The sequence below is a fragment of the Carcharhinus amblyrhynchos genome, chromosome 20 (assembly GCF_965287045.1).
Source record: "Carcharhinus amblyrhynchos chromosome 20, sCarAmb.v2.hapA, whole genome shotgun sequence".
Taxonomy (NCBI): domain Eukaryota; kingdom Metazoa; phylum Chordata; class Chondrichthyes; order Carcharhiniformes; family Carcharhinidae; genus Carcharhinus; species Carcharhinus amblyrhynchos.
Window position 1 is genome coordinate 18,969,915 of NC_137343.1, and position 23,224 is coordinate 18,993,138.

Here is a 23,224-nt window from a genome sequence, read left to right on the forward strand (position 1 = left end):
CCCAACTCAGATTCAAAACTAGGTCAGAATGTAACCTTGTGAGGAGGACAAAGAGATGGGGTTGAGCTAAGTGAATGGACAAAGGGTGGCAGATGGAGTACAACGTGAAGTGAGGGGTATATTAATATTTTTTTAAACTTCCACATGTTGATGTTTGGAGAGATTTTGGTGTACAGGGAACAGATAAGGTTAGCATTGTTTTCCAATTCTTTCAAAGAATGCGAAAACCACTAACCAGACTGATATGTGTTGCCAAGCCCCAATTTGCCTTTTAGAGGTGATGGTGAGCTGCTGCCTTGAACTGTGGTAGCCCATGGTGTAGTAATGGGATCCCACAATGTTTTTAGGAAGGAGTTCCATGTTTTTAATCTAAACAGTGAAAGAAAGGTGATATAGTTCCAAATAAGGATGTTGGTCTTGAAGGAGTACTTGCATGCATTGATGGTGTTCTTGCATGTTTATTTCTCTTGTCCTTCTAGTTGGTAGAGGTCATGTGTTTGGAAGGTGTTGTTGAAGGTAGCTTGGTAAGTGGCTGAAGTGAATTTATTGTATGGTACATAGAACTATGCCACTGTGGGCCTCCCATAGAGGGTGTGAATATTAAAGGTGGCGAGTGGATGCTGATCAAGTGAGCTGTTTGTCCTGGAGTCGAGCTTTTTTATTATTGTTGAAACCGCACTCAGTCAGCAAATGTAGAGTATACTATCACATTCCTAAGACCTTGTAGATGGTGTACAGGCTTTGGGTAATTAGGAAGTGCGTTCCCTACTGTGGCATTTCCAACCTCTGACCTGGTATAATCAGTGTCGGCTAGCCCAGTTCAGTTTCTGGTCAATGGCAAGTCCCCAGGATGTTGTTAGTGGGGGATTCAGCAGTGGTAATGCTATTAAATGTCATGAGGAGAAGGTTAGTTTCTCGCCTGTTGATGGCCCAGCACTGTGGTGCAAATGTTGTTTGCAATTCATAAGCCCAACTCTGAAATGTTGTCCATGCCCTGTTGTGTGTGAAGATGGACTGCTTCAGCCTTGAATGGTAGTGAACTTTGTGAAATCAGCATGGAGCGTACCCACTTATGATGGATGGATGGTCATTGATAAAGCAGCTGAAAATGGGCTTAGGGCAGTCCCCTGATGAGCTGCTTCAGTGATGTGATGGGGCTGAGAGATGATTGGCCTCTAATAGGCACAATTCTCTTGCTTTGTGCTCGGTGAGACGCCAACCAGTGTAGAGTTTCCTCCTGATTTCCGTTGACCTCAATTTTGCTTGGGCTTCTTGATGCCTCAGTTGGTTAAATACAGCCTTGGTGTCATGGTTCGTTGTTCTTGGCTTACCTTGAATTCACCTTGGTACACATTTGGACCAAGGCTGTAATGGAGTTGGGTGCCAAGTCCTCTGATGGATCTCAGATGAGCATCAGTAACCAGGTTAATGCTCTGAGTAAATGTCACTTGATAGCTCTGTTAATGGCAAGATCCATCACTTTGCTGATTAAAGCATAGATTACTGGGGCAGTAATTAGCTGGATTGGCTTTGTCCTCTTTAGGGACAAGATGTGTCTGGCTGTTTTTCACATTGTCGTGGCTAGCTTTGGAGTACAAGTCTTCTATACGACACTCAGGATCTTGATTTAGGCTGTAGACTTTACTGCAAGGTGGGGCAGGCAATTAGGGAGGCAAAAGGCAAGTTAGCCTTTAATGTAAGAGGAATGGACTAACAAAATAAGAAAGCCTTGTTAGAATTTATAGGCCTTTGGTAAGACCCCACAGTGCACAGTTTTTAGTTTCCATGTCGAAGGAAGAATATACTTGCAATGGAGGCGGTACAGCAGATGTTCACCAGATTGGTCCTGGGATGAGAGAAGTGTCATAGGAGAGGCTGAGTAAATTGAGCCTGTGTGGTTTTGAAGAATGAGGTGATCTGAGTGAAACATACAAGGTTCTTAAGTCATTTGACAGGGTGGCTGGGGAATCTAGAATGTGGGTGCACAAGCTTCAAATAAGGGACTGATTTTTTTAAGAACTGAAATGAGAAATTTATTCACACAAAGGGTTAAAAATTTTGGAATTCTCTATGCCAGAGGATTAGGGGTGTTTTGTTGTTACATATATTTGAGACCGGGATAGGTTTTTGATGCCTCGAGGAATCGAGGGATGTAGGGAGCAGGCAGGAAAGTAGAGTTGAGGCCGAAGTGCAGCCAATATCGTATTGAAATATGGGGCACTCTTGAGTGGTTGTATGGTCCATTGCTATTTTTTAATCTCATCTATGGTAAAAAGTCCCTTCTGTCATGTGCAGGAACCATTTGCCACAATGAGGCAAACCCAGTATAATTGAGCTGCACTTATTCTTGGGACAACTTTAAAAGAGCAAAGTGTTTGGATCTGTGTTTATTGGCCCTTCAATAGGGCATCCAAAATGTCATCCATCCATGTAAAATATGGACATTTATGTCAGACTACCCCCAAAAAAACTTTACGTATACGTACAATATGCAGAAGAGAACCTGAAAAAGTTCAGGTATTCATTTTATAGCTGAAAGGCTTGTGTATTTCACAGCAGTGTGAAATTAATTCTGTCTTTTTTTTCTAGGTAAAGCTGAACATTACAACTGGAGTTTGACGGTAATAAAACCGTGGATGATGGCAGGTGTGTTAACTGAATCATTTGGCACTCTTTGCAACTTAAGGACCACTTTTGCACCTCCCATATCACTTTAGTGCCATTCCACACTAGAGTATCTGGTGCCATCTATGATGGCTTCATTGCAAGTTGCATGTTGTTGCCCGACTGACTCTGGGGTCCAGTATCTAGCCTAACTGACTTACAAAGCCTGAATGAGAACATGGATAAGAGCTTTGAGGCCTCTTAGTATGCCTCCGATGTGTTCTCGAGCAGGGCAATGTAAGTGCTGAAGCTCAGGTTTGAGAGCAGCGTTTGAGACATGCTGATTGTGGCACAACTATCACCAACCTATAACAAGTGTCTTGTAAACTGCTCCAGCTGGAGCTAAATTCACTAACGTGTGCTTTTCTACATACAGACCTGAACCTTTCTGGGTAACTAAAGTAGTTTAAATTGGTAACTAATCTTCTGGCCGTCCTCTGAACCATGTCTAAAGCCTTAATGTGAGAATATACCTCATGAGAAAACTAAAACTACGCATAGTATTCTAACTGAGACTTTGCCAAGAGCTTAAACAAGATCAAAATAGTATCCTATTGCTTTCAGACAGAGCTGTTCCTTATTCTGTCATTCATGCTGGACAAATGCTTTGTTTCTTCACTAAACCATTACCATTACCATTCCCTTTGCCTTCAGTTCCATGACATCCTTGTTATTTAATCTCTACCCCATCTCAGACCTTTCCTTTTTGTTTTTCCTTCACCTTCCTCTTTCAACAGCATAAAACCCATCAAATTTTAACTTCCTTCAGTTCAGAGGTAGTCATATTTGTCTCGAGATGCTAGCTCTATTTTTCTCCTCTCCACTACTTTCAAATCGGCTGTGTATTTCCAACATTTTCTGTTTTTATTTCAAGATAGTATCTTTTGTCGTGAATTACTGTTGGTACAGCGCAGAACCCTGTTTACTTTAGGTATAGCTGCATTGCATTGGTCATAAACCTTTATTTTGCTACAACAGTGGCTCTTAACCAGTATGTCACGAAAAACATTTCAAAATGATTAAAAATTCATGTAACTAGCTAAATCTGGTCTTCATCTTCAACTGTGGTTAGCATTACAAAACCTGATGAATTTTGGTCTGTCATGCATGTGGTGACTAAGAAAGAGACACGTGTGTAGTTTAGATTTTTTTTCATGTTGATCAGGCCAATGCACATGAACAACAGGACTTGGAGCTGAAAACAAAAGTCTCATGCACATGCACAAAAAGCTTAAGGCCATAAAAACACTGGGAGAAATGTGAGAGATGGAGTGGTTAAAAACAGGCAGGAGGAACGGACGACGTTAATAATGATATCAGGGAAAAAGACACAGAAAATAGGAGGTGTGAGTCCAAATTTTCTTTCACTATAGAGATGTGCCATGATGTATAAAAGGCTAGGAACCACTGCACTACAACAGCCAAGTCTTTCTTTAACCACTGCCTTCAACTTGAAGATATTAATGGCCTGAATTTTGCTTTTGACAGCAGGCGTGTGCTTGACCCAACTGAACGAAAATAGTGCCAAATCACATTGGGCACGTGTGCAGTATTACAGCTGGAGGACGCACACGTGTGTATCAGATGCGTGCCTGCTGACAATTAAAGGACCAATAAGACCATTAACAAGGCAATTGCCAATACACTCTTCTTGCAGCTTTTCAGTTCGTCTTGCAGGCAAAATGGGTGTATGGCAAACACGTTTTTAATCAACTCCTTATCAAAGAGCTGGATAAATGTTGTTGCAGAATTTGAGTTTGGCAGCCTTTGAAGCTTGTGTTGCTGGATTTCAAGATCTCATTTTAACTAGAAGGTTTCCTTAAAGATTGAAACACAATGCTTTCTGACTTGCAAGGCATAGTTCCTCTGCATCTCATCAAAGGGAAATAGAGTACTGAATTGTGGAATCTCTTGAGGAATAAAGGGGCGGGCGTGAATGGAGGTCAAGAGAATGCAGGGGGAGGCTTTTAAGAGGTGAGTTTAGTTGGTGAAGCACCAGCAGGGAGGTCAAGGTAGTGGGGAATGCTAAAGATGCCATTTTCCAGCAGCTAGCATGTACAGATTGTGCTCTAACTACCTCCATATGTCTGAGGTCTCGTGCTGCAGGTGCCAGTGGCGCTCAACTTACTCATCTGGTACTTTTCAGAGCTCGGGGGGATGGGGGGAGATCTGTATCACATCACATGTTTCAACCAGCTGCACACAATTGGGTCAAGCTGGTGACTGGTTACCATATTTGGGCACATCTTACACATCTATCCACTTATCGGACAGACGAGGCTACTCAGGTGGAAAGTGTGTAGGCTTTGCCACAATGGCTGGGTTCCTCTGCATCCAGGGTGTACTCAGAAACTTAGAAACACAGAGGGACCTGGGAGTGCAGGTTCACAAATCCATGAAGGTTGTGACACAAGTGGAGAATGTTGTCAGGAAGGCTTATGGAATGCTAGCCTTTATAGGAAGAGGTATAGAGTTTAAAAGCTGCCGTCTAATGCTTCAGTTGTATAGAACGTTGGTTAGACCGCATTTGGAGTACTGCGTCCAGTTCTGGTCACCTTACTACCGGAAGGACGTGGAGGCTCTGGAAAGGGTGCAGAGGAGGTTTACCAGGATGTTGCCTGGCATGGAGGGGTTGGGTTACGAGGAAAGGTTGGAGAAACTGGGACTGTTCTCTTTGGAAAGACGGAGATTGAGGGGTGACATGATAGAGGTATATAAGATACTGAAGGGAATAGACAGGGTCAATAGTGAGAGACTGCTCCCTAGATTGGTTACGAATACAAGAGGACATGATTTAAGGGTGAGGGGGGAGAGGTATAATTTGGATATGAGAGGAAGGTTCTTTACGCAGAGAGTAGTGGGGATATGGAACGCGCTACCGAGTGGGGTGGTGGAGGCGGGAACGTTGGACTCGTTTAAGGTTCAGTTAGATAGGCACATGAGTGAAACGAGGATGGAGGGTTATGGTAGGGGTTATTGAATAAGGGTTAGAACCTCGGGAGACACCGGAAAGGCAGGCTTGTGATTAACGTTTTTGTTTTTTCACTCCGCAGGTGGAGGTCCACCTCGTTGTCAAACGAGGGGCATGCACACGGTGGGTCGTGCGTGGGCTGCTCCTGGAGGTTCCAGGAGTGGCCTAGTACTTCGTGTCGGTGTGTGTGCTTGATCCTGGACCGGTAGACGGGCGCCGCAACAGCTCGGTGACTAGCACTGCTAGCTGTGCAGATACATGGATTTGGGCCTGTGTCTGTGGGAGTTTGTGCATTCTCCCTGTGGTTGCGTGGGTTTCCTCCGGGCGCTCCGGTTTCCTCCCACACCCCAAAGATGTGCTCTTAGGCTGATTGGTTTTACCAAATTGACACTATTCTCCCCTGAATCTGGCTAAGTCAGGGGTTCTATTTGTAGATACGCAGGGTAGAATAGGTGTAGGGTTATGCGGCGGCGCGGGCTTGTTGGGCCGAAGGGCCTGTTTCCCGTGCTGGGTTGTTCTTTGTTCTTTGTTCATCTGGCCATCAAGGTGCCAGCAGGTGAACCAGAGCCTTTATTAACTGAAAGGCCTTCCCCTTGACGAAATGTGACCACAGGACACTATTTTCTAAGTTTGTATCTTTTACCCTGGCAGCTCGTATGATGCTTGCATCTTGCGGCACTCACGGGTACCAAGGCTCTTTGTGACTCCTGCCCGATTGGATGGATAGCTTTTGGGTGATGGGCTAAACCTTGGAAAAAGTGGCTCAGGACACCATTCTGTTACCCAAGATCAGAGGCGAAGGAGCGAGACAACAGGAGCCATGCTTCCAAAAGGGTGGTGGTGGAGAGGATCATCAGGTGGCTTAAGATATGTTCAGACACATGGACTGATCAGGGGAGCATTGCAGTTTCCTGAAAAGCATGTCTCCTTCATGGTCATGACATGCTGCACCCTGCATAATCTGGCTTTGGTAAGGGGGATTCCAGTGGAGACTGAGGAAAGCGAAGCAGGTCCACGAGCCAGGGAGGATGACTCAGTGATAGGTCTAAGGAAGAGCCTCGGGAGGCACAGTGAGGATGTGGATGCAAACGACAGAAACCACCAGGGAGGCAGGGATGCTTTGTGAATCTTCAGCTAGGCATCAAGGCATTGATGCTTTCTCACGCCAATGGCACCATCTCCTTTACAAATAATTGTTATAAGCTAAATCAACTGAAAAATGCAGCAACACAGGCAATTAGAAGCCTGTGCTGCAGCTAGCAGCTATTTCAACCAGTCCATTACAGCAAAGTAAAGTTGTGTTGTTCTAAATGAATGTCATAATTGAGGAAAAACACTGAATGTTGAACTTAATTAAAATCTGAGAATTTTTAAAAAATGGACATATAAACCAAAGATATCTAAGGATGTAAAGTTATTCACTGGTTGAATTGCTGGTGGGTGATAATCTTAAAGGCAATTGAACCAATTCTGTTTCTAGACAAAGATACTTCTAAAGCGTACAGAAATTAATTTCTGTCTCTGGTGGAACGTGGACAATGAGTAAATCTCATCAAGATATATCATGCAAGTAATGTCAGGATGGTTTTGTGGATTCCTACTTCCAGGAATATACAAAGGCAGAGGTAAAGCCAGCTGAAAAGCTGTCCAGTGCCTTCATGTACTAATGCTGTGATGTCAAAATGTTTGTGACAGAAACGAAATGTCTGCAGCAGAATCACTCTGCAAAAGCTTTTGCAATTGTATCTGTATCTCTTTCTCTGATTGTGAAGTAAGCCAAATCAGCAAAGACCACAGCTGAAAAGAAAACAGGAAAGCTTTTCTGCCAAACTGCAGTGTACTGGAATCTCAACTGTGACAGTCTGCTGAAGTCAGCACAATAGAAATCTCAAATCACAATGCCAATGCCTCAAGTTAAAGGAATGTTAGTATAGTTTTTTTACTTTGGACTTGATTCTCACTTCTAATCTCTGAATATATATGCATATATTCCTTGTCCTTTTGTAGTTAATAAATACATTCTGCCTTTAACTCAAGAAAGCTTGGTTAAATTGTTCCTTTTTGAAATATAAATTTTGGGACTAGGAAAAGGTATCTGCATAGGAAGGACACCTGTTTAGATTAATCATACTGTGATCATTAAAGAGGGTTAAATAAAGAAAGCCAGTTTATCCCTCCTCACCCAAGACAATTGGGGGATATCCCAGTTGGACGGTGACAGATTGATGGATCTCGTCCATGTTAACGAACTTGGGGAGCAATCACCTGCGGAACAGTCATAACAATAAACTAAGAACGTGTATGCAAAGTTGCCAAGCCAAACAGAAATAATGTCACCCATGTCAAGCCCTTGATGTACTCAAAATGCTTTCAACTTGTATCTGTGGGTGCTGCATCTTAGAGAGGGGGGGGGGGGGGCCCTCTCCATTGCAGTGGCATTAGGAGCAGTCTTGCTGCTACTGGGACAGCAGTCAATGATAATGTAGGCGTTCACCCTGTGGCCTCTGAAGCCTGGGTAGGCTCTGCCTGGAAGGGTGTGTTCAGCCACATTGCAGATGCAGCAGCCACTCATCAGAAGGGTGGCAGAACTGATGCCCTCATCTGGAATGCCCTGAGAGGAGCCCAAAGACTGCAGGCAGCTTGTCTGCTAGCATATGGTATGTTTAGATCTTATCATTTGGGCGGCAGCTAACAGAGATTAGGTGCCTCATCCATCTCTCTCACTGGCAGTGGCAGAGTCAGCTTCAAATATGCAGATGTTTATGACTTCAAGGCCTGTTCTAGCACTTCAGCTGGACCTGAGCATGGGAACAATGATTATTTCTTTAACAAGCGAAACCAGTTGTGGCTGGTGGTTGTGCGCAGAAGAGGCACAGGAAAGAAAGGATTTAGGTATGTATTTAGGCTTCCTTGTGGGCCAGTAGGTTCCTGAAGACCTCAAAAAGATGGTCATTATCCTTGCCCAAGGTTTCATCGCTTCCCTAATTACTGCTGGATGCCACACACACACACACACACACACACACACACACACACACGGATCCCTGACTACAGCTTCCCACTGTAATCTTCATCCATTCATCTGCCAATTAGCACACGGATTGCAGTTAAAGTTCTGGTAAGGAGAACTGGCCACATGATCCATGGCCATGTGATCTACGTTCCCATGGGACTTGTAACATACCCACTCTCCTCTATTTTCTGAACCTATAGCTATGGAAACATCCTAGTGACTGAAGCAGAAATGATCTGAAACAACTTCTACAAAGTTTAGCTAATGTAAAATTTTCTGTTTCAGGGGCACCAGATTGCCTGGCAGACAAAACAGAAAATGAAGAAATGACTGAAAATGTTTTAAACTGGAACCAACAAAACCTGCTGAAGGAACCTCACATCCATCCAAACAATGGTGTTTTTGATGGAGGGAGTGTACTGTGACAATCTTTACTGAATCTTGACTATTTGTAAAGAAAGTTAACTTAATGATGCTTTCTTCTCCAAAGTTAACTTCATTAAATGTTTCAAAGATGAAGTCATTCGTGCAACCATTATCAGTGTGTTCAGATTGTAAGTGATGTTACATTGCAAGTCTTTTGTGATGGTTGCTTTTTATTTGGCCATGTTCTCGCCATCGTGCATTTATTGGTATGACTTGAGCAGTGCTTTAAACTGCTGTACTTTTTCCTATCACCACTTTGACAATCAAGAATGTGTAATCCTTAAGGTTTTTTTTCCCCACATAGTATTTCTAATAATTGATTCTGAGGAGTGTTGGTGAATTAATATTACTCTTTTGCACAAAATTAAAGCTAGAAGCTTCACAGAAAATTTCCACTGTCAGTTCAATATTCCAATAAGGAGCTCCACTAGCAGTTTATATTTGACAGTCAAACCTGGAGTGGAACAGAGTGAAGAAAATGCTCAAAATACTCAGGTCAGGTGCCATCTGTGGAGAGCATAGCATTCATCTTAAATTCCTGCCAGTTTAATTTTTATTATCCCACCAATTTGTTTAATTTTATTGTACATAGAAACCTATAGAAAATAGGAGTAGGCCATTAGGCCCCTTGAGCCTGTTGACCACGGCTGATCAGCAAACTCAATACCTTGATTCTGTCTTTCCCCCAAATGAGGCACAGTGGTTAGCATTGCTGCCTCACAGCACCAGAAACCTGGATTCAATTCCCTGCTTGGCTCGCTGTCTGTGTGGAGTTTGCACGATCTCCCCGTGTCTGAGGATTTCCTTTTGGCACTGTGGTTTCCTCCCAGAGTCTAAAGATGTGTGGGTTAGCCTGATTGGCCATGCTAAATTTGTTCCTTAGTGTTAGGGAGATTAGCTGGGTAAATATATGGGGTTGCAGGGATAGGGCCTAGGTGGGATTGTTGTTAGTGCAGACTCGATGGGCTCACTTGCTGCCTTTTGCAGTTCAGGAGTTCTGATATCCCTTGATCCCTTTAGCCCCAACAGCTTTATCTAATTTCTTGAAATCGCACACTCTTTTGTGTGGTAGTGAATTCCTATTTTTGCTACTGAAGTGTATAACCTCACATTTACTTTTCTCTGGTTGGAGAAATTTCTCCTCACTGCAGTCCTAGTTCTGGACTCCCCGCTTTTTGAATATACTTTGTCTAATCCTGTTAGAACTTCATGTTTCAGATCCCTGCTCATTGTTTTAAATTCCAATGAATATAATCCTAACTGATTTAGTCTCTCTTCGTATGATAATCTTACCATCCAGGAATCAGCCTGGTTAACATTCACTGCATCTCCTCCAGAGCAAGAACAGCCTTTCTCAGATAAGAACACCAAAACTGCACATAGTACTCCTGATGTGGTCTCAGCAGTGCCCTGTATATTTGCAGAAAAGCATCCCTATTTGTAGACGCAAATGCCCTCATTACGAAGGCCAACATGTCATTTGTCACCTTTACTGCCTATTGTATCTGTGCACTTTCAGCAACTGATGCACAAGGACACCAAGGTCTCGTTGAGCATCCACCCCTCTGAATTTACGCTCATTCAAATAATAATCTGCCTTCCTATTTTTGCTACTGAAGTGGATAACTTCACATATATCCACATAATACTACATTTGCCAACTCACTCAGCCTGTCCACATCACGTAGAAACATCTCTGCATCCTTCTCACAGCTTTCCCTCCCACCCAACTTTGTATCATCTGCAAATTTGGAGATGACACACTTAGTTCCCCTGTGAACAGTTGGGTTCCTAGCACAGATCCCTGACTGCCAATTGGAAAAAGACCCATTTATTCCAAATCTTTGCTTCCTAAATGCTAACTAGCTTTCTATCTAGCGGAGGCTTAGTGGTATTATTGCTGGATTAATAATCTAGAAACTCAGCTAATGTGCTGGGGACCCAGGTTCAAATCGTGCCATGGCAGATGGTGGAATTTGAATTCAATAGCAAATATCTGGAATTAAGAATCTACTGGTGACCATGAAACTGGTTTGGTTGTCAAAAAAACCCGTCAGTTTGTCCTTTAGAGAAGGAAATCTGCCATCCTTACCTGGCCTACATGTGACTCCAGACTCACAGCAATGTGGTTGACTCTGAACAAGGGCAGCTAGGGATGGGCAATAAATGCTGGCCAGCTAGCATCACCCGTGACCCACAAATGAATAAATAAAAAATCCACCTCGACACTATCCGCAATCACATGCGCTTTTAACTTTTACACAGTAGTCTATGTGAGCCTTTGTCAAAAACCTTCTGAAAGTCTAAATAAACCGCATCCACTAGTTTTCTCTGGTGAACTCTACTAGTTACATCTTCAAAGAATTCCAGTAGATTGTCAAGCATGATTTCCCTTTTGTAAATCCATGCTTTATCTGATTATGCCACTGCTGAGCTATGAAATACTTGATAATGGACTCTAGTAGCTTCCTTACTATCAATATAAGGCTCTATAAGCTATAGTTCCCTGTTTTTTTTTCTCTCTCTTTTGAATAATGGGCCATTACAGGGCCCAAAGAATTTTGGAAAATGATCACCAATTAATCTATTATTTCTCGGGACACTTCCTTAAATACTCTGGAATGAAGATTATCAGGCTGGAGATTTATCTACCTTCAATCCCATTAATTTCCCCAGAATCATTTCTTTACTAATACTGCTTTCTTTCAGCTCCTCATTAAAATTTGTGTTTCTCAGAACTTTCACAGTTTTTCTCTGTGAAGACAGAAGCAAAAGTATGAATTTATTACTTCAGCTTTTTTGTTCCCGTTATGAATTTTTCCCCTTTCTGACTAAGGGACATACATTAGTTTTTGTCAATCTTTTACTCTTCACATACCTATAGAAACTTTTTTATATTCAGTTCTTATGTTCGACCTTGCTTGCTTTCATACTGTTTTCCACCTCTTAATCCCTTGGTCTGCTTTTGCTGAATTTTAAACTGCTCCCAATCCTTGGGTCTAATTGCTTTTTGTTAACAATTTGTATGTTTCTTCTTTGAATCTAATACTGTCTCTAATTTCCCTTGTAAGCCATGGTTTGGTCACAATTCCTTTTCCATTCTTGTGCCAAATAGGTAAAAAAACAAATTTGCTGTTCACCTATTCCTCTCACTGTCCTTCCTTTCAGTAATGTTTCCCAGTCCATCATAGCCAACTCGTGCCTCATACCATCACAGTTGCCTTTATTGAAATTCAGGACACTGGTTTCAGAATCAACTACCTCACTATCCGCCTTTCTTTACTCAGAGGGTAGTAAGGTTGTGGAATGCCCTGCCTGCAGCAGTTGTGGACTCGCCAACTTTAAGGGGGTTCAAATGGTCAGTGGATAGGTATACGGATAACATTAGAATAGTTTAGGTTAGAGGGTCATTAGACTGGTTCCACTGGTCGTTGCAACATCGAGCCCCGAAGGGCCTGTACTGCGCTGTAACGTTCTATTTATAAAGAATTCTATCGTATTATGGTTACTCATTCCCAAGTGTTCTCTCACAATTAGGTTGCCAACTAATCCTTTCTCATTGCACGCTGCCTAGTCCAAGATGACTTGTTCCTTTATTGCATCCTCAACGTATTCATCCAGAAAACCATCCCGTGTACACTTCAGAAATTCCTCCTCTATTGTGCCGTGACTAAATTGACTCACCAATCTGTATGCAGATTAAAGTCACAGATCTTCCTTTATCACATTTATCGCTGATTTCCTGCCTAATGCTATTCCCACAAATATATTTTGCCCCTTGGTGTTTTAATTGAACTCGTACAGATTCCACATCATCTGAGCTAATGTCTTTCCTCAATATTGTATCAATATCTTCTTTAATCAACAATGCAACCCCACCACCTTTTCCTTTTGTCTTTCCTTCCTAAACACTAAATTGCCCTCTGTTTAGTTCCATCCTTGGTTGCCACAGAGCCATGTCTGTAATTCCAACTGTATCCTTTTTACACCTAAGTGCACAAATTCAACCGTTTTATTTTGAATTCTGTGTTCAGGTATAAAACCTTAAGGTTAGTCCTTTTAACATTCCTTGTCCCATTCCCAATTTTTATTACTGCATCCTTATCCGATTATGGCCCTCGATTTCTTCACCCCCTCACTTTTCTTATTCTTTTTGCTGTCTTTTTCTCGTTCTTGATTTCCCCTGCTCAGAATCCTTATATATGTTCTCATCCCCTGCAATATTAGCTTAAACCCTCTCCACCCACTCTAGTAAGTACCCATCCAAGGACATCAGTTCTGGTCCTGCCCAGGTATAACCTGCCCAATTTGAAAAGGTCCCACCTACCCCAGAACTGATCCGAATGTGTCAGGGATCTGAAACCCTTTCCCTTGCACCATCTATTCATCCTATATATCCTGCTGTTTCTACTCTAACACATAGCACTGAAGTCCTTTTTTTTACTTGCTTTCTTACTCCCTATAATCTGCTTTTTTTTTAAAACCTATGTCATTTGAATCAATTGTACCACAACAACTGGCTGTTCACTCTCCCCCTTCAAAATGTCCCTCTACCACTTTGAGACATCCTTACCCCTAGCACCAAGGAAACCACATTTCCTCTGGAATCTGTCTCATAATTGAATCCTCTATGACTCTTGTGTTTCTACGCCTTTTGCTCCTCCCCTGTGCCACAGAGCCAACCGTAGTGCTACAAATTTGGCTGCGGTTGTGAGGCCACTTCCCTCAATAGTATCCAAAATGGTATATTAGTTTTGCAGGGGAATAGCCACAGGAGATTCCTGCACTGTCTGCCACATGGTCATCTATTCCCTTCCTGCATGTGAAATCTGAGCCTGCATGTGGCCACTTCTCTATACATGCTATCCCTGCTACTCTCCACCTCGCAGATGCTCCAGTGTTGCCAGATGCCTCTCCTCCTATGAAAACCAGGCTTCCAGGAGCTGCAGTTGGAGACACTTGCATGCTGGTCTTGGGAACTGGAAATGATCCTGGTCTCCCACATGGAGCAGGAAGAGCTGATGGCTTGGAGCTCTCCTGCCATGTCTTACCCCTTTAAGTTAAATTAACACTTTTAATATCAAACAATAACAACTAGGACCATCCTTTGCTCAGTTACTGTAGAATATATTTCTTAAACAATCAATCACTATCTTAATTATAATCAAAAGTAATAGCAAGTATCTACTAACTACTTGAACAGCTGTCTAGATTTCTGTTGGAGATATAAACTTGCTCTCCACTCTTTCTTAGTCTTTTAACCACCTGGTTCTGCTCTTAGATTCATTTATCCTTATCGTTTTAGTTTTGTTTCCTAACTGTTATCTTGTTGGTTAAAGCTTTAGCTATTTAAAGACAGTCCTAATATCAGTTACGCACCAACCTGTCAGCTTACTGCTTTCCTGTGACATCACTCTTGGATTTGCTCTCCCTTGACAGCCTGGTGTTCTCCCTAAGGATAATGAGGGTCCTGAGCTTCACATTCGCTTTGTCTTCCACCTCCCAGAAGAGTGTCACTCGCAGGTCCAGAATTCTCCGCTCTGAAAATAAGTGAGGCCCCAAGCTTCACGCTCCCTTTATCCTCCACTCTCAGTAGTGTGTCCCTTGTAGGCCCAGTGCTTTCTTCAAAAGTAAGGTATGTTAAAAATATGGACTTCTGTTTTGAGAGGGTTCAAGATAAGTTTTTATGATTTTGACTCTTCAGCTGGCTGTCCAGGAGAATTTAGCTTAGGTTACCTAACTTGATGAACCTTCAAGGACAATATGATTTGCATCCATGTAAACTCTGATAGCACACTGAGTGCATTCACTTTGAAGTTTTAGTAAATAGATTGTTATACATACCATCTTTGTAATAGTGCCACGTGACATAAGATACTTGTTGTGATTTATTTTGTAAAACACACAAGATTGTGATTCATTATCTTCAGTTGTAAATTGCACAGAACTTCAGTCATCAGTTTGTTGTAACTTGGTTATGTTGCTAAAAGCAAACATGTTGAAGATAAGTCTTCAATGGGAAATTGAACTACCCCATAGTTCTGTTTCCTTGTTAATGTTCCTTACTGAACCTTCACTGTTAGGGATTAGCCTGGCATATCAGTGAGATCATGCTGTGCATAAACTACCTACCACTTTTTTGGGTGTTTCTGAGAGATGTGTTATATTAATTGATCGTTCTTTCTGTCCTGACCATACTTTGAGGATATTTCCAGAAAATCAAGGATGTTTAGCTGAGGCTCACTGATTAGTATTTGTTTTTAATTGGAAAATTCAATTTTTGGTAATGCCAGCTTAATTTTAATTCTAATACAACACAGAAATAGGCCATTCAATTCAGTACTATGAGTTGCTCATATTTTCCAGCAGCATCTTCCCAATTCTAGCTGTCTTTTTCATTCTTTCAGCATATCTTCATTCATGTATTCATCTAGTTTCCTTTTGAAAGCTAAGCTATTTGCCTCAAACTTTCTGTGATAGCAAGTTTCACATTCCAACCATTTTGAATAAGAAATATTTCTTTACTTAGCTATTTGACGTGTTAGTAACCTACCTTGCATTTCGCATTCTCAAAGGTTGAAGCATTCTGAATCTATCCAGTCCAAGTGGTCAGTCTTTTTTTTTCTTTTCTGAAGAGAAAGATACAACAGTTCAATCTTTCCCTTTTGTTGTAATATCTATTATTGGCACCATCCTCAATTATTTTAACACTTTCCCCAATGCTTTTATCTTTGTTATATTGTGGAGACCAAACCTGTGCTCTGTGGTGGTTTTATCAGGATCCTCTACAAGTTTAACAACATTTTACTGTGTTTGAATTTTATACTAATAGAAATAAACCCCCAGTGCTTCCTTAAAATTTCAGTTGCTTTGCTGCTTTGAATAATCCATTTCACCTGTAACCTTAAATCACATTGCTCTTCTATCAAACTGAGTTTTCTTTCTAAGGTGTCATCAATGACTCTGTCGGGTCTTGATGTGAAGTTTGGATTGAGATTTCTGTTTGTAAATCCTTACCTCCTGATATCAGATGTTGGTGACAGGAGGACGTTTGAGTCTGTCTGAAGTTCAATCTGCATTCACACAAAGATGGGGTATATTATCTCATTTATTTATGTTGAAGTTAATTTGCCAAATCAGCAAGTTTTTAAATATTTTGCATTGTTTAATTCTTTCTCTGTATTAATCAAACCTCAATTTGCTACCATCTTGAAGCTGATTATTGAGTTATCTTATTTCTAAGTCAAAACATTAATGTTAATTATGAATAACAGTGGTCTTTGGAGAATACTGTTTTTTAACTTCATTCAATCTGATGAAGCACCTATATGATACTGGTTTCTATATTTTGTTTTAGCTGATGCTATCTATCCAGTTATTTTTCCTAACTCCACGTACCTAACCATTGGCATGATCCTGCTGTCTAATACCTTAATGAAACTGTTGTTCCTTAGTTTCTCATTCAGATATACTTGCTTTAAGGACTATATTTTCCTAAAATACCATCCTTTAAAATGTATAAGTTATATCTCTAAATGCAAGTTAACAATCAAAACATTTAACTTTTTTCACCATTTAAAATCAAATGGAGCTTCCCTCTAAATGAGTAGAATTTTCTTACCTTCTATTACTGAATCACATCTCATTTGTCAATAGTTGTCTCAGGTGTTGATCAGATTCCCAAAATGTATAAGGCTCTGACTGCCCTTCGCTTTTTTCATCTGAATTTCTTTCACTGTTCTAACTGTTTTAAAAATACTTGGTTGTGTAGCAGATTAGGCTCTGGCCTTTCTCTTCTGGGATCAGTCCCACCACACTAAGAGGATAAAAATTTTCTCTGTCTCTATTTTTTTGTTCAATTCGTGTAATGGTGTTAGTTGTAAGAGTAGTTATTTTGGCAATATTAAATCAATTCTTAATGGGCATAAGTCCACTGAATAAAACTGTTCTGAACAAGGGAGAGATTGTTATCTCCTCAGGAACATCTCCCTTTCCATAAGCTCATTTATCTTCACCTCCTTCAAAGAGCATTCATTTCTCTTCTAATTCTGATGTTGGCCTTCTCGTGTCCAGGAGTCACTGGTCAAAATGACTCAGACTTGAGGGCAGTGTGATGGGTGCTATGCCATCCCGTACATTTCCTTTGTTGCCCTAACTATATCAGATTACTAAGAATCCAGTAGAAATGTCTGTTGCTTGGAGTAAAGCCATAACCTGGTAGTCATAAGCAGTGAACACATTTTTTTACTGTCTTGTTTGTTTTTAATGTTCTGTGACAATGTACATTTTTTCTCACTATTGCCTAAAAGTAATGGCTCATGATAGAGCATAGTAACATGTTCATTGGCATTCCTCTGAAGATAAACAAGTCCATTCGGTATCACAATCAAGTCTGATCTTGACCTCATTAGAACTCCAGTTATGTACTTTTCAGCAAGGATCAGTAAGGGTTACAATTATGAAGACCCTCTTCTGCTGATCTTTCCTCAGCCCCTGGCTGACATCAGCTCACCCAGCAAAGATCAGAGATCAAACATCAAGCTCTCTGAAGTGTGTAGTACAGTACCAAACTCTCATATACCCATGGGGGTAGTTTGTGCATTGTTCTTGTTACTTACCACAATGTGCTACCTTGTACATTCTGCCTTCCCTGTCTTCACTTGCCTTAAGGAAACTTATGGTGTTAATTCTTCACTCCACTGGCTGAGAGTGAGATAATTACAAATTGCATGATACTTGCACCAGCTGCAAAAATAATGTAAAATGAGATTTTCTTGTTTTTCTCCATGTAATCAGTTGGAAATATTGATATATTCCTTTTCAATGCACATTATCAGCAGTGATTATGATTTAAGAACATTCTCACTGTAAGAGTAGAAATTCTTTCATCCAGACTGGAGGTGTTGATCATGTGTAACAAAGGTGCATTTCGTAGTTTGAACTTTACAACTTTGTACTTTGACAACAAAAGTGAAACAGTAAATAAAAAATTTGACTGCTGGAGTTACTTTGGAAAATGGCATGGAATGTCACTGCATTGGTTCCTTTGATTAACGATGTACCATGATGCTGATTCCAGTCAAATTAGTGATAACATGAGGAAACAGCGAATTTTTCAACTCACAAGATTATACATTTGTAATTTTTGACGTGGTTCACAGTTCTTTGCTAGATATTCCAGTATTGTGTGAAAATGGAGAAGGGTTTCTGCTGGTAAAAGAAGCTTGATATTTTGAAATATTGTATCTTTGTCAATAGTCCTTGCCACTCTACGTATTGAACTGACAAAATTAAATGGGGAGACTGAAACTGCTTATAAGAACATAACATAAGAAATAGGAGCAGGAGTAGGCCATCTAGCCCTTCGAGCATCCCCCGCCATTCAATAAGATCATGGCTGATCTGTCGTGGCTCAGTTCCACATTCCCGCCCTCTCCGCATAACCCTTAATCCCCTCTCTTATCAAAAACCCATCAACCTGCGTCTTAAAAATATTTAGCGAGGTAGCTTCCACCACTTCAACGGGCAGAGAATTCCAGAGATTCACCACCCTTTGAGTGAAGAAGTTCCTCCTCAACTCCGTTCTAAACCGCCCCCCCTTTATCTTGAGGCTGTGCCCCCTAGTCCTATTATCCTTTCTGAGCGGGAAGAGTCTCTCCACCTCTATCCTATCCATCCCATTCATCATCTTATATGTCTCAATGAGATCTCCCCTCATTCTTCTAAACTCTGACGAGTACAAGCCTAGTTTATTCAGCCTCTCCTCATAGCTCAACCCCCTCAACTCCGGCATCAGCCTAGTAAACCTCCTCTGCACTCCCTCCAAGGCCAAAATATCCTTGCGTAAGTACGGCGCCCAAAACTGCACACAGTACTCCAGCTGCGGCCTCACCAATGCCCTATATAGCCGCAGCAAGACCTCCCTACTTTTATATTCAATCCCCCTCGCTATGAAGGCCAGCATCCCATTCGCCTTCCTGATCACCTGCTGCACCTGCAAGCTGGGTTTTTGCGACTCATGCACAAGGACCCCAAGGTCCCTCTGCACCGTCGCCTGCTGCAGTTTTTCTCCACGTAAGTGATAATCCTTCCTACCATTATTCCTACCAAAGTGGACCACCTCGCACTTGCCAACATTAAATTCCATTTGCCATTTCCTGGCCCATTCGCCCAGCCTATCTAGATCCTTCTGTAGACTCTCCACACCCTCCGCACAATTTGCCTTTCCTCCAATCTTGGTGTCATCAGCAAATTTCGACACCCTACACTCGGTTCCCTCCTCCAGATCATCTATATAAATGGTAAATAGCTGAGGCCCCAGCACCGACCCCTGAGGCACTCCACTAGTCACCATCCGCCAATCCGAATAGCACCCATTGACCCCCACTCTCTGCCTCCTATTTGACAACCAATCCTCTATCCACGCTAACACCCTACCCCCAACTCCCTGTCCCCTGACCTTCTGCTATAACCTCCTGTGAGGTACCTTGTCAAACGCCTTCTGAAAATCCAGAAAGACCACATCCACCGGCTCTCCTCTATCCACCGCCCTAGACACATCCTCATAGAACTCCAGTAAATTTGTCAGACACGACTTCCCTTTAATGAAACCGTGCTGCGTCTGGTCTATCAAGCAATTCCTCTCAAGATGCCTCGCTATTTCCTCCTTGATGACGGATTCTAACATTTTACCTACAACAGACGTTAAACTAACCGGCCTATAATTCCCTGCCTTTTTCCTGGCACCCTTCTTAAACAACGGCGTAACATTAGCCGCTTTCCAGTCTTCCGGCGCTTCCCCGAAATCCAGCGACGTCTGGAAAATAACCACCAAGACATCCACTATCACCTCTGCCATTTCTTTCAGAACCCTCGGATGCATTCCATCCGGTCCTGGGGACTTGTCCACAATCAGTCCCTCCAGTCTGTCGAGCACTGCCTCTCTAGTAACAGTAATGTCATTAAGACCCTCCAGTCCTATCATCTTTCCATCTCTAACACCCGGCAAATTATTCACGTCCTCCTCCGTGAAGACAGAAACAAAAAAGTTATTCAGGACCTCAGCCATACCCCCATCCCCTACCACTAAGTCCCCCTTCTCATCCTCTAAGGGACCAACGTTCACCCTAGCCAGCCTCTTTTTATATATTTATAAAAACTCTTGCTATCCTTTTTTATATTAAGCGCAAGCCCAGCTTCATAGTTTCTCCTACCCTTCTTTATCATCATCATTGTCAATCTTTGTTGACATTTAAACCTCTCCCAATCCTCTTCTCGCCCACTACTCTTTGCTACTCTAAACGCCTCCGCTTTTAATTTAACACTTTCCTTCACCTCCTTCGTTATCCACGGCTTATTACCTCTCCTCCTACTGTCCTTTTTGACCATTGGAATAAATTTCTGCTGAGCACCAAGAAAGATCTCCTTAAAGATCCTCCACTGCTCCTCAGCAGACCTACCTTCCAACGCGCTCCCCCAGTCCACATTCGCCAATTCTTATCTCATCCTACCGTACTCCCCTCTGTTCAAACAAAGGACGCGCGTCCGGGAACCCACTTTCTCCTCCTCCATCTGCACCAGAAACTCCACCATACAATGATCACTCTCCCCAAGAGGATCCTTCACCGCAAGGTCCCTAATTCTACCCGCCTCATTACATAGCACCAGATCCAAGATAGCTCGTTCCCTCTTCGGCTCCAATACACACTGTTCGAGGAAACTATCCCGGCAGCATTCCAAGAACTCCTCCTCGAGCCCACCGCGTCCAACATGGGTCGACCAATCTATATGTAGATTGAAATCCCCCATAACTACGGCTGTCCCATTCCTGCACGCCGCACTTATTTGCACATTAACAGCCCGCCCCACCTCCAGATCATTATTTGGGGGTCTATCGACGACACCCACCAGCGTCTTCCTCCCTTTGCTGTTCCTAATCTCTACCCACAACGATTCCGCTTTCTGCTCCTTGGCTCCAATATCATCCCTTGCTACCACCCTGATGCTATCCTTAATCAGCAGAGCTACACCCCCCCCTTTTCCTCCTGCCTATCCTTCCTAAACACTTGATATCCCTGGACATCCAGCTCCCAGTCCCTGTCACCTTGCAGCCACATCTCTGTAATGGCCACCAGATCATATCCATTTGTGTCGATCTGCGCCACCAGCTCATCCACTTTATTCCGAATGCTTTGTGCATTCAGGTAAAGTGCCTTCATCCCAGCCTTCACCTGGACCCTATTTGCCGTAACGCCACCAACCATACTCACGTCCCCTACTCCCTCTATTATTGGGACATCCTCGGCCTCTTCCCTTACCTGTACCCTCTCCTCAACTTTAGCCCCCGTAACGTCACCTACCCTCGCGCACCCCCCCCCCCCCCCCCCCCCAATTAGTTTAAAGCCCTGTCTACAGTCCTCTTTACTCTATTCGCCAGCACTCTGGTCCCAGCACGGTTCAGACCAACCCCATCCCACCCGAACAGGTCCCACCTACCCCAATACTGATGCCAATGCCCCATAAATTCAAACCCATTCCTCCCACACCAATCCCTGAGTCACCCATTCACTTCCTTAATCCTATCTACCCTACGCCCGTCTGCACTCGGTTCAGGCAGTAGCCCAGTGATAACTACCTTGTCGGTTCTACTCTTTAATTCCATTCCCAGCTTCTCATACTCCCTCCCCAGATCCTCAGTTCGCATTTTGCCTACGTCGTCGGCACCCACATGTACCACAACGACCGGATTCTCACCCTCCCACTCCAGGTTCCTCTGCAGCCCAGATGTGACATCCTGGACCCGAGCACCAGGCAGACAACACACCCTTCTGTGCACTTTGTCATTGTGACAAAGGACAGTGTCAATACCCTTCACCTCACTATCCCCAATCACTACTACGTTCCTTTTCACCTTCTCCTTGCCTATGTCCTGCTGCATCACTGTACCGTGTGCAGTTTGCTCCCTCGTCCTCGTCCACACTGGAAGCAAGAGCCTCAAACCTGTTATGCAAATTGAGAGGCTGAGGCCTCTTCTCCCCACCCTCCTTCCTCCTCTCCCCACCCTCCTTCCTCCTCTCCCCACCCTCCTTCCTCCTCTCCCCACCCTCCTTCCTCCTCTCCCCACCCTCCTTCCTCCTCTCCCCACCCTCCTTCCTCCTCTCCCCACCCTCCTTCCTCCTCTCCCCACCCTCCTTCCTCCTCTCCCCACCCTCCTTCCTCCTCTCCCCACCCTCCTTCCTCCTCTCCCCACCCTCCTTCCTCCTCTCCCCACCCTCCTTCCTCCTCTCCCCAGCCCCCTCTTGTTCCTGACCCTTAGAGTTAGCCAGTCTAGGGGGGGTGGATGTCACTTGCAACCCATTGACAATGGCACCCTCCCTCCCCTTGATGAGCCTCAGTGTCCGTAGCTCAGAGGCCAGCTCATTTACCCTGAGCTGGAGCTCCTCCAGCAACCTGCACTTACTGCAGACATGGTCACTGGGAAGGACCCTGGGGTCCACCAGTTCCCACATCATACAGAAACAACACATCACATGCCCCTCCATTATTCACTAGTAGTATTGAAAATTTCAACACTAACTTACCTGGCCCTCTTTCTCCCAAGCCCTTTGCTCCTAAGCCCTAATAGCTCACTCTGCTTCCCTCTCACTCCGCTGCCCGCTGTCTACACCAGGCCTCTTTTTAAACCTGGCGCTGATTTAAAGCTTGCTGGCCCACAACTCCCTTTTAACCACTCCCTCAGAATTCTTAAAGAGGTAAATACAAAAAGCCTGCAAAAATGCTTTTAAATGATTTAAACAGTTCTACAAGGAACAAAGTGCTTTAAACTTAAATTTAAACAGGTTTTTAACAGGTAAATTCTTATCTCTCTCTCTGCTCCTTCACTCCTCTGCTCCAGCAAACAATCCCTGCGGTGCCTTGCCCTGTTATTCAAAGCAGTTTTTATTCCTTACAATTTGGGGAAAATAATTAAGGATTTTGTTTTTAAATTATTGGGCTAAGTTCCAACAACTTCTTTGTTTTATTTTTTTCTTTTGCTTCTCTTCTGTAATACTATTAGGAAGTAGTAGAGCCCTCTTACTTTCCACCATTTGCAGTGAGGAATCTCTGATGTGTTCCTGATTTGCTTTGACAATCTAATGAGCACAAGCCTA

At 43.0% G+C, this 23,224-nt stretch overlaps 1 protein-coding gene across 2 annotated transcripts in view; it reads left to right on the forward strand.

Annotated features, from left to right (window-relative positions):
- Positions 1 to 12,786, forward strand: part of LOC145355806 (protein-tyrosine sulfotransferase 2-like) — an 82,247-nt gene extending 69,461 nt beyond the window's left edge. For both annotated transcript variants that reach the window (XM_080208196.1, XM_080208197.1), the window contains 2 exons: positions 2,590 to 2,646; positions 8,934 to 12,786. In XM_080208196.1, the coding sequence (XP_080064322.1) occupies positions 2,590 to 2,619 (30 nt within the window). In that variant the 3' untranslated portion in view covers positions 2,620 to 2,646; positions 8,934 to 12,786. The remainder of the gene's footprint in view (positions 1 to 2,589; positions 2,647 to 8,933) is intronic.
- Positions 12,787 to 23,224: the final 10,438 nt, after the last annotated feature.